General features: G+C 40.3%; 1 protein-coding gene across 2 annotated transcripts; it reads right to left on the bottom strand.

Moving 5' to 3' along the window:
- Positions 1-3,513: 3,513 nt before the first annotated feature.
- On the bottom strand, positions 3,514-12,432 carry mavs (mitochondrial antiviral signaling protein). Of its 2 annotated transcripts, none has more exons than XM_036573955.1 (6): positions 12,332-12,432; positions 9,154-9,217; positions 8,937-9,066; positions 8,646-8,826; positions 6,436-7,223; positions 3,514-5,338 (listed from the first exon to the last, which is right to left on the bottom strand). In XM_036573955.1, exons 3-6 carry the CDS (start codon positions 9,057-9,059, stop codon positions 4,325-4,327), a joined length of 2,106 nt encoding a protein of 701 aa, XP_036429848.1. In that variant the 5' UTR covers positions 9,060-9,066; positions 9,154-9,217; positions 12,332-12,432; the 3' UTR covers positions 3,514-4,324. The 2 variants fall into 2 exon arrangements, with proteins under 2 accessions (XP_036429848.1, XP_036429849.1); XM_036573956.1 differs by lacking the exon at positions 12,332-12,432 and adding an exon at positions 12,122-12,324.
- Positions 12,433-13,898: the final 1,466 nt, after the last annotated feature.

Below are 13,898 nucleotides of genomic sequence, written 5' to 3'. Positions count from 1 at the left end.
AGAAATTGGTAGATTGTGTCTGAATGGTAACAGCATAGCGAATTTAGTCCATACTATAATTATTAAAACACTTAAGTCTAAGGTCAGGGCAATTTTAAAACAACTCTATAAGGACACTTTCTGCTACAACTCCGTTTCCAAAAAGTTGGGACGCTGTGTAAAATGTAAATAAAAACAGAATACAATAATGTGCAAATTATTTAAACCCTATATTTAATTGAAAATAGTAAAAAAACAACATATCAAATGTGAACCTTTCAAAAAAGTTGGGATGGGGCAACAAAAGACAGGTAAAGCGGTGTAATTCTAAAAAAAAAACACATGGTGGAACATCTCACAACTAATTATGTTAATTGGGAACACGTCAGTAACATGATTGGGTATGAAAAGAGCATCCCAAAGAGGCTGAGTCTTTCAGAAGTAAAGATGGGGAGGGGTTCACCACTCTGTGAAAGACTATTTGTACCAAAAACCATTACTAGCTGGCTGTGATCTTCAGGCCCTCAGGTGGCACTGCATTAAAAACAGACAAGAGTCTGTGGTGGAAATCAACCATTCAACCAATCAACAACCATTGTCTGTGACCACAGTTCATTGCTGCATCCACAAATGCAAGTTAAAATTCTACTCTAGGATTCAGAAACGCCACCGCATTCTCAGGGCCAGAGCTCATTTAAGATGGACTGAGGTGAAGTGGAGTGACCTGTGGTCCGACAAATCGAAACTTAAAATTATTTTTTGAAATTACGGACGCCGCGTTGTCTGGGCTAAAGATGGGTGAGTTTTCTGCGAACAGTTCCAAAGCCAGCATCTGTGAAGGTACGGGGAGCTTTATTGCACATGACATAAGTGACTTACACACCTGTGAAGGCATTGTTAATGCTGAACTACACATACAGGTTTTGGAGCAACATACGCTACCATACAGATTATGTCTTTTTCAAGGAAGGCCATGCTTATTTCAGCAAGACAATGCCAAACCACATTCTGTACGTATTACAACAGCATGGCTCCACAGTAAAAGCGTTTGGGTGCTAAACTGGCCGGCCTGTAGTCCAGTCCTGTCACTCATTGAAAACATTTGGCACATTATGAAATGAAAAATACATTAAAGGAGACCCCAAACCTTTAAGCAGTTGAATCCTTTATCAAGCAAGAATGGGAAAACATTTTACTTACAAAACTTAACTACTGCAATTGGTCTCCTCAGTTCACAAATGTTTATAGAGTGTTATTAAAAGAAGAGGTGATGCAATGCGTGGTAAACATGCCCCTGTCCCAACTTTTTTGAAATGTGTTGCTGGCATCACATTCAAAATCAGCATGTATTTTACAAAAAACAATAAAAAATTCAAAGTTTAAACATTTAATGTGTTGTCTTTGTACTATTTTCAGTGAAATTTACGGTCTAAATAATTTATACATTATTGCACTGTTTTTATTTATATTTTGCACAGTGTCCCAACTTTTTCGAAAACACAAACTCTTAACACTTAATAAAGACCTTTCCTTTGGAAAGGTTGACAAACACCACACACAGTATTACCTCTACACATAATAATATAATCTGACTCATACTTGGCTCGTATCCATTTCTTTACAAGTATAATGCACTGAAAATGTATCAAGATCTATGATGTTGATTATTAACATCACATCCTGAAGAGTTCTAGACACTAATTAGACATTATCAAAATAGTGTAGCACACTGAGATAAACAGATGCTGTTTACCACCATGCGGTTACACAGCTAATACACTTAGGTCTGTCTGCAACAATGTCTGCAACAAAGGTCAACACCAAAAAGGTTTCCACTATTCTACAGAGTCTCTGCCATTTACAATAAAGAGTTCTGGAAAAGTTCTTCTTGGGGCTTGTAAGGCAAGTTCAGGGTAAAAACATTAAAATGCAAAACACAATTTTGCACACCAAATGATCATTTCCATTTAAACTTGGCTCTGTGCACTGTAAAGATCTAATACCATGATACTACACTGGTAAATCACAACTTGGCACCAACCATGATGTGAAGCACAAATAAAACAAAGCCAATATAATTATAATATTATATACATTCTTGAACTTCACAAAGAGAGAGAGCTAGGGCACATGAGCTTACAGTTATGATGTTTAATGATGATATTGAGGGAACTAGGAACAAAGCATTGGCTACATATGCTTAGCATTAGGGTTAGTGCTAACGTTAGCACCATCTCAAAAACGATTTTGCAAAGGCCCAAAGGAAACATCAGGATTGTATTAATTGGAAGTGATGGATAAGAGGACACAGGTGAATTGCAAGAGGAGGTAGAGAAGGGAAGACCATGATCATATATATATATATATATATATATATATATCACAATAAAGTGTCTTTGAGAAAACTGTTGCATCCTCAATCAAATTCAGTTAAGTGCTGCACAGCTGCAAGAGCTATTATCTACTATCTGTCTTCATGCTCTAAATAATTCATGCTGACATAAGACATTTTGGGGCAAAGTTCACAGGTACTTCTTAACTCTACATGTTTTTCTCTATAAGGACACCTAATGGTTCTACATGGAGTTTTACATGAGCACAGTCCCTTCCCCATGAATTAGATATAATGAGAAAAAACTAATCATTTCTGAAAAGAAGGTTCCCTGAATAACATTTACAGGTTAATCAACAGTGTACAATGTAGCGTCAGTGCAACAAGAGTCATAAAAAGTGGAGGTTTTGTGAAGCAGTAGAGACGAAGCTGACTGCATGATGCATGTGTCTAATCCTAATAATAATAATTAGGATCTCTGCTTGATCTTAACAGGTACAGGACTGATTTCCGGAAATCACTTATCACAAAACTTGGTCAGTTATTGATCAAATATAATATAAATAAAACATGGCTGCAATATAGACTACTGTAGTTGTGCATCATTCTGTAGTCCTCGTTATGCCCATGTTAGGAACTCCGGGTCTAAGCTCCATTTTTCTATGGCCAGAATGAATGGGGGTTTTCAAAAATCACCTCTATCGCACCCTGTGTTAAATAAAAAGGTTCAGAACCCGATACGTTTTGTCCTGTGAACATTTTTCTCTCGAATACCACTGGATCCTCTGAATTATGAGGTTGTTAACGAGGTGAAATATGAGTATTGCTACATGTGAGCTAAAGCTACTGCGCACTGAATGACGCCATTAGACTGACAGTCTCCTTAAGCGGGTTTTGGTAGCGTACATTTCCATGTTCAGACTGAGGGCAGATTAAACGAAGTCAGAAAGAAATCAGCAGGTTTTCCTGCAGTTCTCTGTTCTTCATCTGATGCTCACTGAAACACGACTGATCTACAGAAAGATCTACAAACGTACCTGCACTCAGGCTAGTCCAGTAGCTCTCAGAATATCCTAATTATTACTTTAATGCTGGAAACATTTTCTGAGGACATTCGACTCGACTTTTTTTCTCGTTCCACCTTAAACGGTGCAGCAGTCACGTTCTGAACTGCTGCGCCATTTAAGGTGGAACGGGAAAATTCAAACAAGCAGCCGGCGAAAAAGCTGACTTTAGCTTCATGGAAGGTTGAAAGTCATGATATGAGGAGGTTTCTCTATTTCCACTTAACAGCTGAGTAACATGAACTTATGTTTGCTATTTCACCGAACTAACAGGTCAGTATTTTGTCTTGTTTGCTTATGTTCGTGATAGCTAGTCACAGCTGCTGCACCGTTTAAGGTGGAACGGGAGCATTAAAACAAGAAGCTGATGGAAAAAGAAGCTAAATTCAGCCTCGTAGTTTTAACACTGGTAGTATTTTTTGACAAGTTGTTTTAGCCTATCAAAATATCTTACCTAGAGGTTTTATTTACGGGTATACACGTAAATATGCGCTACAGCAGAACATTTCGATAAAGTATCACAGCCATAGCCTGCCTTAGGTTTGTGTAGCTTAGTGACATCAAATTGATGCGTAGTAGCTTTAGCTCACGTGTAGCAATACTAGTATTATAGCTCTTTACGACCTTGTAATTCGGAGGATCCAGCGGTATTCGGGGAAAAAAAAGTGCACAGGACAAAACGTTTCAGTTCTGCACATTTTTTATTTAACACAGGGTGCAAAAGAGGCGATTTTTTTTGGAAAACCCTATACATTCTGGCCATAGAGACATGGAGCATAGACCCGGAGTTCCTAATATGGCCATAAGAGCATGGCGCCGACTACAAAATGACGACACGACCACAGTGGTCTGTACCAAGGGGCAGCCTTAAGTTAAGATACTTCGTTGCTTTATCAAGGCAGCAGTGGTGGCATACAGTTAGAAGTTGGTATGCAGTCCCGCTCCCGTGTTAGTGCTTGAGCTTCCAGGCCATGGCCAAGATAGCCACGCCAACAGCTGCTGTAGCTGCAATAAGGCGTGGGTCACGCTGAAGTTGGGACAGCACTCCTTGGGACTTTTCTGCCTCTTCTCTCTGCTCTGATTTAGGGGGGTTCATCAGCCTTGAAGAATTGAATCCCAACTCCTGGTATGTAGAAGTGGCAGCAGGACTGGCATGACCCTCATTTCTCTGTGTGCACTGTGCGATGCCCTGGTTCTGCAGGGTTTTAGGCTGATCTTCAGACACGACAGACTGAAGAGGACTCTCAGCTTGGGTAGCGCGGTTTAGGTTTACTTCTTTATTATTTGGGCGAACTGAAATACCAATCATGCTTGGAGGCTGTCCATTGAGATTTAGAATTGATGGCTCCTCAGAAACCTGGACAACATTCACCAATGTCCCTGGCTCTGCCTGCAAACTCTGAGAGAAAGACTCATAATGGTCCTCCACTGGCTGATTATGAGAGAAAGCAGCATCTCCTTCTGGAAAGCTGTTTTCCTCTGGAGTAGAGTGTGGAACTAGATTTTCAGCAGCAGCTGTGAGATCAGATACTGGAACAGGCTCTGTTGGTACTTCCACATGCTCAGGGGGAGAGTGCTGGGAGTCTTGCGTTATGGAAGAGCTGGTGATCCCTGCGGTGGAACGGCTGAACATTAATTCATTAGAAGTGACTGAGCAGGGCTCCTCTGATTGTTCCTCGGGCTGCGGGTGTCTGGACACAGGTGCAGGTCTGATTGGTTGCACTGGTGAAGAGCCTGCGGTCACTGTTGGGGGACGGCTGATCTGGAGATCATCATAACTTTCCAAGGAGGGCTCCATTAGAGTGCCAGGCTTGCTGAAATACTCCTCGTGTATTGCAGCTGTATGGGACAGGAGACCGGCAACTGCATCATTAGATGCTGAAGGTAAAACCTGTGCTGTTTCTGGAGATGCTGCCGGAGCCTGGGAGTTTTGCAACACTGTGGTCTGTACTGTCTCCAAAAACTGCAGATAAAATAAAGTAAGGATTGGTTAATATGCTGCAGAACGCAAATATTACATGCTAATAATGAATTTCTTAGGGCTTGTCTGAATATTTCAAACACTCGCATAGTTGTCGTTATAATATTCAGTTCTCTATTTAGTATTTGGAAGCTTAGTCTTTTTTAAGCCATAAAAACTGTAGCCTAAAATAAATTTCATCAGCAAAGGCATCATAAATTTTTTCAGAATGCATCATAAATTCACGCCAGGCTTGCCACATCACCTCGCCACAAACTGCACCACTCTCTACATGGCCATTATGACTAAAAGAGCAGAGATGCCTGAGAATTCACAAGTTGAAAGCACTTTAAATTATCGAATGACAAGAAAAATGCTAAATGATAAGAGGTTGGTACATCATGGATGCACAACATGTTTGATGAATTGTCTTATATGTAAGTACAGAAATCTTTATCTGAGTACCACCATGTGTTCAATCCACACTGCCTTCAACTTAGCTCCATCACATAACCGCTTCAGACAGGAATAACTGTTCTTGTTTCCTTTTCTTTTCTAATAAAATGGTTTTACAGCACAAAGGGATATGTTCACTTCGACAATATCAAAATCAACAAGTTTTTGCCGCTGCATCAGAAGAGTAGCCTCCACACCACTCCACATTAGTACCATACCAACAAGATCATAGAAACAACACTATCCTGCCACAAAAAAAAGTAGGATGCTACTGTTGAGGTTATTGGACGCAGTCTGCTCCAGTTACAAAACACACATCACAGTATGAAGGAATTACAAGTAAACATTTTGTTTATGTCTTTGCACTAGTTTTTATTCTCTCAGGGCAAGCTCATAAAAATCTTTAAATTTTATGCTTTGTCATGTTGTGATCTTTTCATGTCGTAGGTCAAATTACTTTTTACAAGGAGGTTAAACTGTAAGGGGTCATACATGGGTCCCCATTCAGTTCCAATCACAACTATATATCTTGTATATTAGCTGCAAATTAGTTACCAAATAATTTACAGTAGTTGTTAAATAATAAGCTTGCAGTTTAAGGTTAAGAAGGTTAATCTTCTTATACTGGTAAGTGAGTGTATTACCTGACTGACAGTTGCGTTGGTGTTTGAGTTCTGTTCTAAGACAGTCTCGTTCTCTGGAGGACTGGTGTCTTGAATGGGATGCTTCACAGAGGTGGAGCTCTCAGCAACTGCCAGTGGTATTTTGCTCTCCTCATGTGAAGCAGGAGGCTGGCAAGAGGTGCTGAGTGTGTTGGGCTGGGATGGGGAAGTGGTTACAGTGTTAGTAGAAAGGGAAGTAGCAGCAGCTGAGGATGCTTCGGAAACAGCCGTGAGAGTCAAGTCATCAGAGGAGTCTAAGGAGGGTGTTACTCCAGGGTTAAAAGAGACTTCATTTTGCTTAATAGAGGGGGTCACCTTGGAAGCAGAGACTGGAGAAGGAGGCTCTGCTTGGGGAGTTGACACTAGGGGTGAGGGTTCAGAAGGCTGGGCTGGTTCACGAGGAGGGGCCGCTGAAGCGTCTCGAGTTGGAACTGTAGCAGGTGGTTCTGCAGGGCCTGGGGCAGCTATGCTGGGAAGGGACTCTGGGGGAGAGTGGACAGGGACAGGAGCAGCTGCCTGAGCTGGGGCCTCCCCTGGAGAAGGGGTCAGCAAGGGAGGGATGGAGTGGGGGGCATTGTGGATTGTTGCTGTGGTAACTGTTGTTGCTGGAGATTGAGCTGGAGATGGAGTAGCAGCAGAAGTGGTGACAGGGACAGGGACAGGAGCAGGAGGAGAGGCGGTAGCAACAGCAGCGCTAACAGCAGGAGCTGGACCTGTAGCAGAAGCTGGACCTGAAGCAGAAGCAACAGCTGCAGGGGCTGTCCTCTGAGCTAAAGATGGGGGAAAAAAAGAGAAAACATTTACTGTATGTTAAAGAAGAAATTTGAAAATACTAGACCAGTGTTTCGCCTTGCACTGCATGGTTTTATGTTTCCCTATTGTAACACACCTGTTTCATATCATTAGTTCATTAATAGCCAATTTTTGTGCTGAGTTAGTTGTGTTAGAGCAGGGAAAAAACCTGTAAAACTATTCAGTGCAAGGGGCACCAAGAATGGTGGAACTCTTTATTAAACATAACACATTAGTTACACGTACAGGACTGTGTACAAGTCAGAGACCATCTTTTAATTGGTTTAATTTCCAGTCAAAACAGCCGTTAGGTCAAGTTACCAAATTTTTCAGCATCAAGAAAAAAAGCAGAAAATATTTAACAGAACATTACACAGACGACTCAACAAACTAAATATAATAACATTTTTAGTACTAAGTGTGTCTACTCTATGCCTTTTCACAGTTTCCATTCTTTTCAGGAGACTTGCTTTCAGTTTTCACAGAAATCAGCCATAAAAGTCGATGGCATTTTCTGCTTGTCATGATTCAGTTAATCCCAACAACAAATTTAGACACATCCATCCATAACACATTACTCTACATCTCAGATGTCCAGTTTTTGTGTGCAAATGTTCCTCTTTTTAGTCTATTTCCTTTTCTCAGTAACAGCCTCTTCACAGCTACACATGCTTTCAGTCTCATAGTGTTGAGCTGTCTTCTCACAGTGGAAGGATGGACAGAAACATCTGTGGATTTTATTCTGATCTGAAGCAAAAGTGGAGCTTGATTTTCTCCTCTCTCTCAAAGATGAAAGCTTTAAGTGCTGTTTATCTCTTGGTGACAGTTTTGGTGGTCTACAAGGTCTTGCATGGTTATTAGTCTCATTTCTCTATTTTTATAGATCTTTTGAACTCCAGTTTTGGTAACTCCTGTTTTTCACTCCTGTTCCTTTGACTCTCCCCTTCTTAATGCAAGCTTACATCTAATCTTCAAGGCAGCTAAGTTGTGTTTGGGTAGCAGTAGCTGCTTGTGTGAATGTTAGTGTCTCCTTGAAGGGGAACACAATGTGAATGACACCTTTTACTGAGAGGACATAGCCATAATTTGGTTTTAAGGTTGGAATGATGGAAGAGATAAAGTGGCAGCAGATGCACTAAAGTAAAGTGTGTAACATTTAAACACTGTTCAATTTGATATTAGTGTTGGAAACTAAGTTTCCTGTTTTTTTGACACCAAAATATTAATAACTTGTATCTAATAGCTGTTCTGACTGGAAGTTAAGTTAATGAAAGATTGGTCTCTGACTTCTGCACAGTGCTGTACATGGCTGTAAAAAACTCCTGTCTGGTGCAATAAATGTACATTTAATTTTCCTTAATATTATTGAACAGTTTGAATAATATGGGAAAATGTCTTACTGTTGATTCCCCTTATTCTGTCATAAGCATTGCCGATCTCATCAGCCAGAGCCAAATGCTCACAATCCCTCAGTGCAGCAATGAACTCTTCAGGCCAGTTCTCTCGTCTGCGCAGGCAATCCAGCAGCAATATCATAGCACTATAGTTTCCTGCATTTTCTCTCTTAGCCTCAATCTCCTCCTGCAAGATCAAACAGGATAGTGGTTGAAATAGCACATTGTTCAGAGGTGATGCATACTGCTAGCACTTTATCAGAAGCATTCTTTAAAGTTGTAAAAGAGGACTATTACCCGATCAGTAAGTGTGAGGCAGGGCAAGTACGGAATGATTTCTCTCACTTTGACTAGTGAAGCCAAACGAGCCATCATCCTCTTTATGACCTCATTATACAGCTTGTCACTCGCGTACGTCATCTTCACACTGACATGGAGAGAGGAAGAGAAGATGTTTGAGCAGGTGCTGACAGAATGGAAGTGTAAAGCATTTGTAATAAGTGAATATTAGTACCTTTAACCAAAACAGTCAGCACAGGTTTGTATTTTCTGGATGTGACTCTTTTTTCCTCGGCTCTCTGATGAAAGAGGAGAAGAAAACAAGATAATTCACTTAAACATCCATGTGGGACAAGTTTCATCAGTTGTCAGATTTCAGCACATTAGCAACTTCTGTTCAACAATAATACTGTAATGATTTGACAGAGCATCTTGATGGTATGATGTAGTGCAATCACTGCCTTTCACTAGAATGGCTGCCTCCTCTGTGCTAGGTGAGAGAATCTTCCCCTAGAAAGTGAAAATGAAGGTGCTGATGCTTTGGGAAATTCTACAGTTTCACTTTTGATTTACTGAAAAAAACAACATTACAAACCACGGACAAAAAAGACAATGCAAACCACATAAGATGATTGCACAGTACTAGTCCAAGTCACATTCATTTCCTCTAAAAGAAAACCCGTATGAGACAAACTTCCTTCAAGATGTGAAACCACTGCATGACAGCCTAACTGTCTTAATCAACTGGTTGCATCATCTCATGGACGATTCCCCTGAAATTCCCCTGCTTTTACATGAAGGCCAGGAAGCTTCCACCGGACTTAATACATAAGTTACTGGCTGCACACTTCATTAAAATTACACTGACACATAATATAGTTGCAATCCACCATCTGTGCAATGCTTTTTGCTGTCTACCCTTCTTTTGTCATTCAGCCCATATATTATGATGTCTTACCTACCTACAGGATGTAGCAGCTGTGCATCTCAGTTAATAAAGTTTATTTGTAAATTATACTAAGGCCTATTTAGCATTTTGAGTCATTGCAGTTATACTATGGCTGTGGCCAAACAAATGGTTTCAAACTACACCCACACATGTCTACAACACAGTCAAATATAGTGCAATACAGTGACCTTGAAAGGCAGCAAACCAACATTCATAAGGATCTCAGTGACATGATCTCAGCTGTAAGGACCTGGACATTACCCAGGTAGTAACCAATTAATGATCTCCAGACTTAGCTCTGAGCAAAGGCCTACTGTAGACAGAAAAAGTACAAAAGCCAACAGGAGTTTATGCAGTATTACAGACTCTTTTTTTAACCTTTCTGTCTTGTTATACTACAACACACAAAACTGCCAAAAAGTTCAAACTCAACATTTTGTGACTGACAACATGTTTTCAGGTTAGCAGAGATTTTTGTTTTGCAATGAACTGAACTGTGGCTCATTACAGTTTGGCTTGAGCAGATTATAACCAGTTTTCTATTACCATATGCACTAGAGGTGGGTGAAATGGAAAAATGTCATATCCTGATCCTGACAAGATGCGTCATTATATTTGTTTTTTCCCTGAGAAGTTTGAACAGACAAAGTAGTGCCACTTCTAAGAAAAGATAAAAAAAAATAATACAAATCTAAAGATCTGTATTCAACATTTAAATCCAATTAAACAGGACCACTTATGCTCTCGAATCAAAAATGCAGATGGGAAGTGTTTTTAAGCACTGATGATAGCCACGATATACTCAGGAAAGCATACTGTTGCATATTGTGACCATTTTTTATCACACTAAAGATAAATATTGTCATGTTGCCATGTGCCATGGTTTGTTAACTTCACACAGAAACCTGGGCATGTATGTGTGCGCTTTTATATTCGTGCCGCTATGAAAATCTTCTTACAAGCAACCAAATCGAGCATTATTGCCAATCTTGGTGTAATATCACATCACAGCAGGAACAGCTGAAGTCAAATGAAGACGGCCAAAGCCCTACTCTGTTTGTACTTAAACAACAGCTCAGCTAGTTTAATCTGTTAGGATTGTCAGTCAGATGGAACAGTGGGCTCTGACCGCCCTGCCCTTCAAACTCAGTCACTCTAACACAAACACTCTCGCTCTTCCTCATACACACCCACCTGAACACACCCACCAATACAATCACACACATTGCATAAAGCACTGAAAGAGCATTTAACAGGGGTCACTCTTGGAGGTTAAGACGCTAATAAACAAAGTCTCTCTGACGTGCACACTTATCAGACCTGGAAGGCACATGCAGGCACGTTCACTCTCTCGTGAACCAACCTAAACCTGGACAGACAAGGAGGTGTCCTCTTCTGGCTCAGGTCCAAGCGTAGACTATCCACACGCTTTAATTACTTCTCAAATAACTTGTGGAAAGCGGCCCAGTCAGATGACAGATCGCTGCGTTATTTATTATTTGGAGTTCGGGGAACTTTTCAAGGGCAGAAAGGAGCCCACCTGTGCAGGACATATGTCCTCTATACGCCTACACTCTTAAAAAAGATCTTCAAGAGTTCTTTATTAAATTGGTTGTATTTAGAACCATAAGTTCTATACAGAACCATTTCATGCTTAAATGGTTCTTTGCATAGTGAAATGGTTCTTCAGGTTGATGGAGAATGTATTATATATGGAAATGTTTGAGCATGTTTCTATACAGCACCAAAAAGGGTTCTGCTATTGTTACAATGTCAATGTGGGGGAAAAAAAATGGAAGAACCCTTTTTGGTGCTAGACAGATTTCTATATAGAATTAATGGTTCTAAATAACCCTTAAAGAACCATTTTTTGAAGTATGTAAACTATCCACACACTTTAATTACTTCTCAAGTAGCTCTGGGCAAACAGCATAGTCAGTTATTTATTATTCGGAGCGCGAGGAACTTATCAAGGGCAGAAAGGAGCCCACCTGCGCAAGAGACATGTCCTCTGGACGCCTATAGGTCACTGTGCATTCTTTGCGCTCTGCTTTAAAAGGCAAAACAGGCAAAACAGGCTGTATTCGTAACCAGTACAACAGAGACTACAGCTGTACAGTGCAACGATCGCATTACCTACAGCAGGAAGAACATGGAAGCTCTGACTGCAGCCAAAAAAAGAAGCACTGAGCCCACATAACACTAAATTGCTCAATTTTAAGCGCGTTTAAATCTGTCTCCAAAACAAACTAACCGTGCTTTGTTGTTCCTGTCGTGCTCCAGCCATGTTTCAACCAAATGCATGCACGTCGAATAGAAGAGGAGGCAGTAATGGTGTATACCGTGGTGTTCAGCGCAGAGACGAACACAAGAAGCTCAGAGGAACAAATCTGACATGTCGAGCTACCAATAGAGCGTAAAGCGACTGTATGTGTACTGTGAAGAAAGACAGGCTGGGACATACCTTCAAATCCGCAGCGAGTCGAGGAACTTCTAGCCAAAGCAGACTCGACTTTACTTTCGCTCCGCGCTCTTCCGCAGCTGCGCACTGAGAGCTGAGAGCGGCCTCACCTCACCGGCGCGCGACGTTAGGGGTCGTAACATTGGAGGAGGTTACGCTGGGGTACAAACCCAACAAAATGAGCAAAAATGAGATTTTCAGTTAAAAAAAAATAGAACTATGCTTACTATTCCTGTCATAGTTTCACTTAAACTAAATCTATTTTATGTCACACGGGACCAAAGCACAACACGAGACATCAATGTTTTATGTTTAGGGCTGTCACTATCGATTATAGTGATCGGATCGATTATTTATTTAGCGATTATTTTGACTAGTAATCGAGAAATCAAATGTTTTAATCATGGCAAAGCGATGAACATGGATTTAACTGATCAATATTAAACCGTAAAGGTCTTAGGTCTTTAAGCATTCCATATAAATGAGTACACAAATAAAGAAATTGATAAAAATCAATAGATTGTAAAGCGATGTAAAATCGATAGAAAGTGATAATAGAAAGGTAATAATAGAAAAAATAGAAAGTGCTATTGGTAGGGGTGAAAAGATTTATGTAGAAGGTGGTCTATGGAATGAGGTTCAAAATTATCTACAAAATTTGAATCTCCATGACACTCTTCTTAGTAACAATACAATGTGATGTGGCCATGCTATTATAAAGGCTTTTTAATTCTAAAAGAAGTGCAATTAAAAATACAAAAACACTTTGTGGCATATAAATGGGTGGATGCTAGCCATGGCATGCTAGTTGATGGATTGACAGTTCTCTCTGTCATGTAGAGCTGATTCTCCCACAGATTCTGGTTTCCTCCCACAGTCCAAAGACATGCAGTCAGGCCAATTGGACATGCTAAAATTGCCCCTAAGTGAATGTGTATGTCTGTCTGTCTGCCCTGCGATGGACTGGCAACCTGTCCAGGGTGTATCCTGCCTTCCGCCCAATGACAGCTGGGATAGGCTCCAGCACTCCACCGTGACCCAGAAGGATAAGCGCTTTAGATGATGTATGTATGTGTATATATATATATATATATATATATATATATATATATATATATATATGAGTAATCGTGAACACAAGCGTACATTTAAATGGTCTTCTTTGAATCGTGGTTCAAAGGTTCTGGTATAAAAACGTCTGGGCAATATAACGTTTAAAAACACAGGAGTTATAAAGCTTGATAAGCCAGTCGCACCCATATTTGTGTTTATATGTGCTGCACGTTTGTCTCTCTCTGTGTGTGTGTGTGTGTGTGTGTGTGTGTGAGTAGTATCTTTACTGACATGTGTTGAAAGGTAACTGTCTGGTAGGAGTCAAACACGTAAAGCTAAACAAAAAAGAAAAGTGTTGAGTCTATTCTCAAATGTGCCCAAATCATCAAGAGCTGTCAGATCATCTGGAAAAAAAACAACTCCATCTCATCTTTATTAATTGATCTGAGAGCTCTTGCAGAGATATATGAATTCACTGAGGTACACTGGATCAAGAAGAAGGATAGGAGTAATATGT

Source organism: Colossoma macropomum, unplaced genomic scaffold, assembly GCF_904425465.1.
Source record: "Colossoma macropomum unplaced genomic scaffold, Colossoma_macropomum, whole genome shotgun sequence".
Taxonomy (NCBI): Eukaryota; Metazoa; Chordata; class Actinopteri; order Characiformes; family Serrasalmidae; genus Colossoma; species Colossoma macropomum.
The sequence above is the reverse complement of the archived record's forward strand: the minus strand, read 5'-3'. Positions and strand labels throughout refer to the sequence as shown.

Coding starts and splice junctions, on each gene's coding strand:
- mavs (XM_036573955.1), bottom strand. CDS start 9,059: ATGACGTACGCGAGTGACAAGCTGTATAATGAGGTCATAAAGAGGATG. Junction 8,827..8,936: donor GCCTCACACTTACTGATCGG/GTAATAGTCCTC, acceptor TTGATCTTGCAG/GAGGAGATTGAGGCTAAGAG. Junction 7,224..8,645: donor CAGAATAAGGGGAATCAACA/GTAAGACATTTT, acceptor CCCCATCTTTAG/CTCAGAGGACAGCCCCTGCA.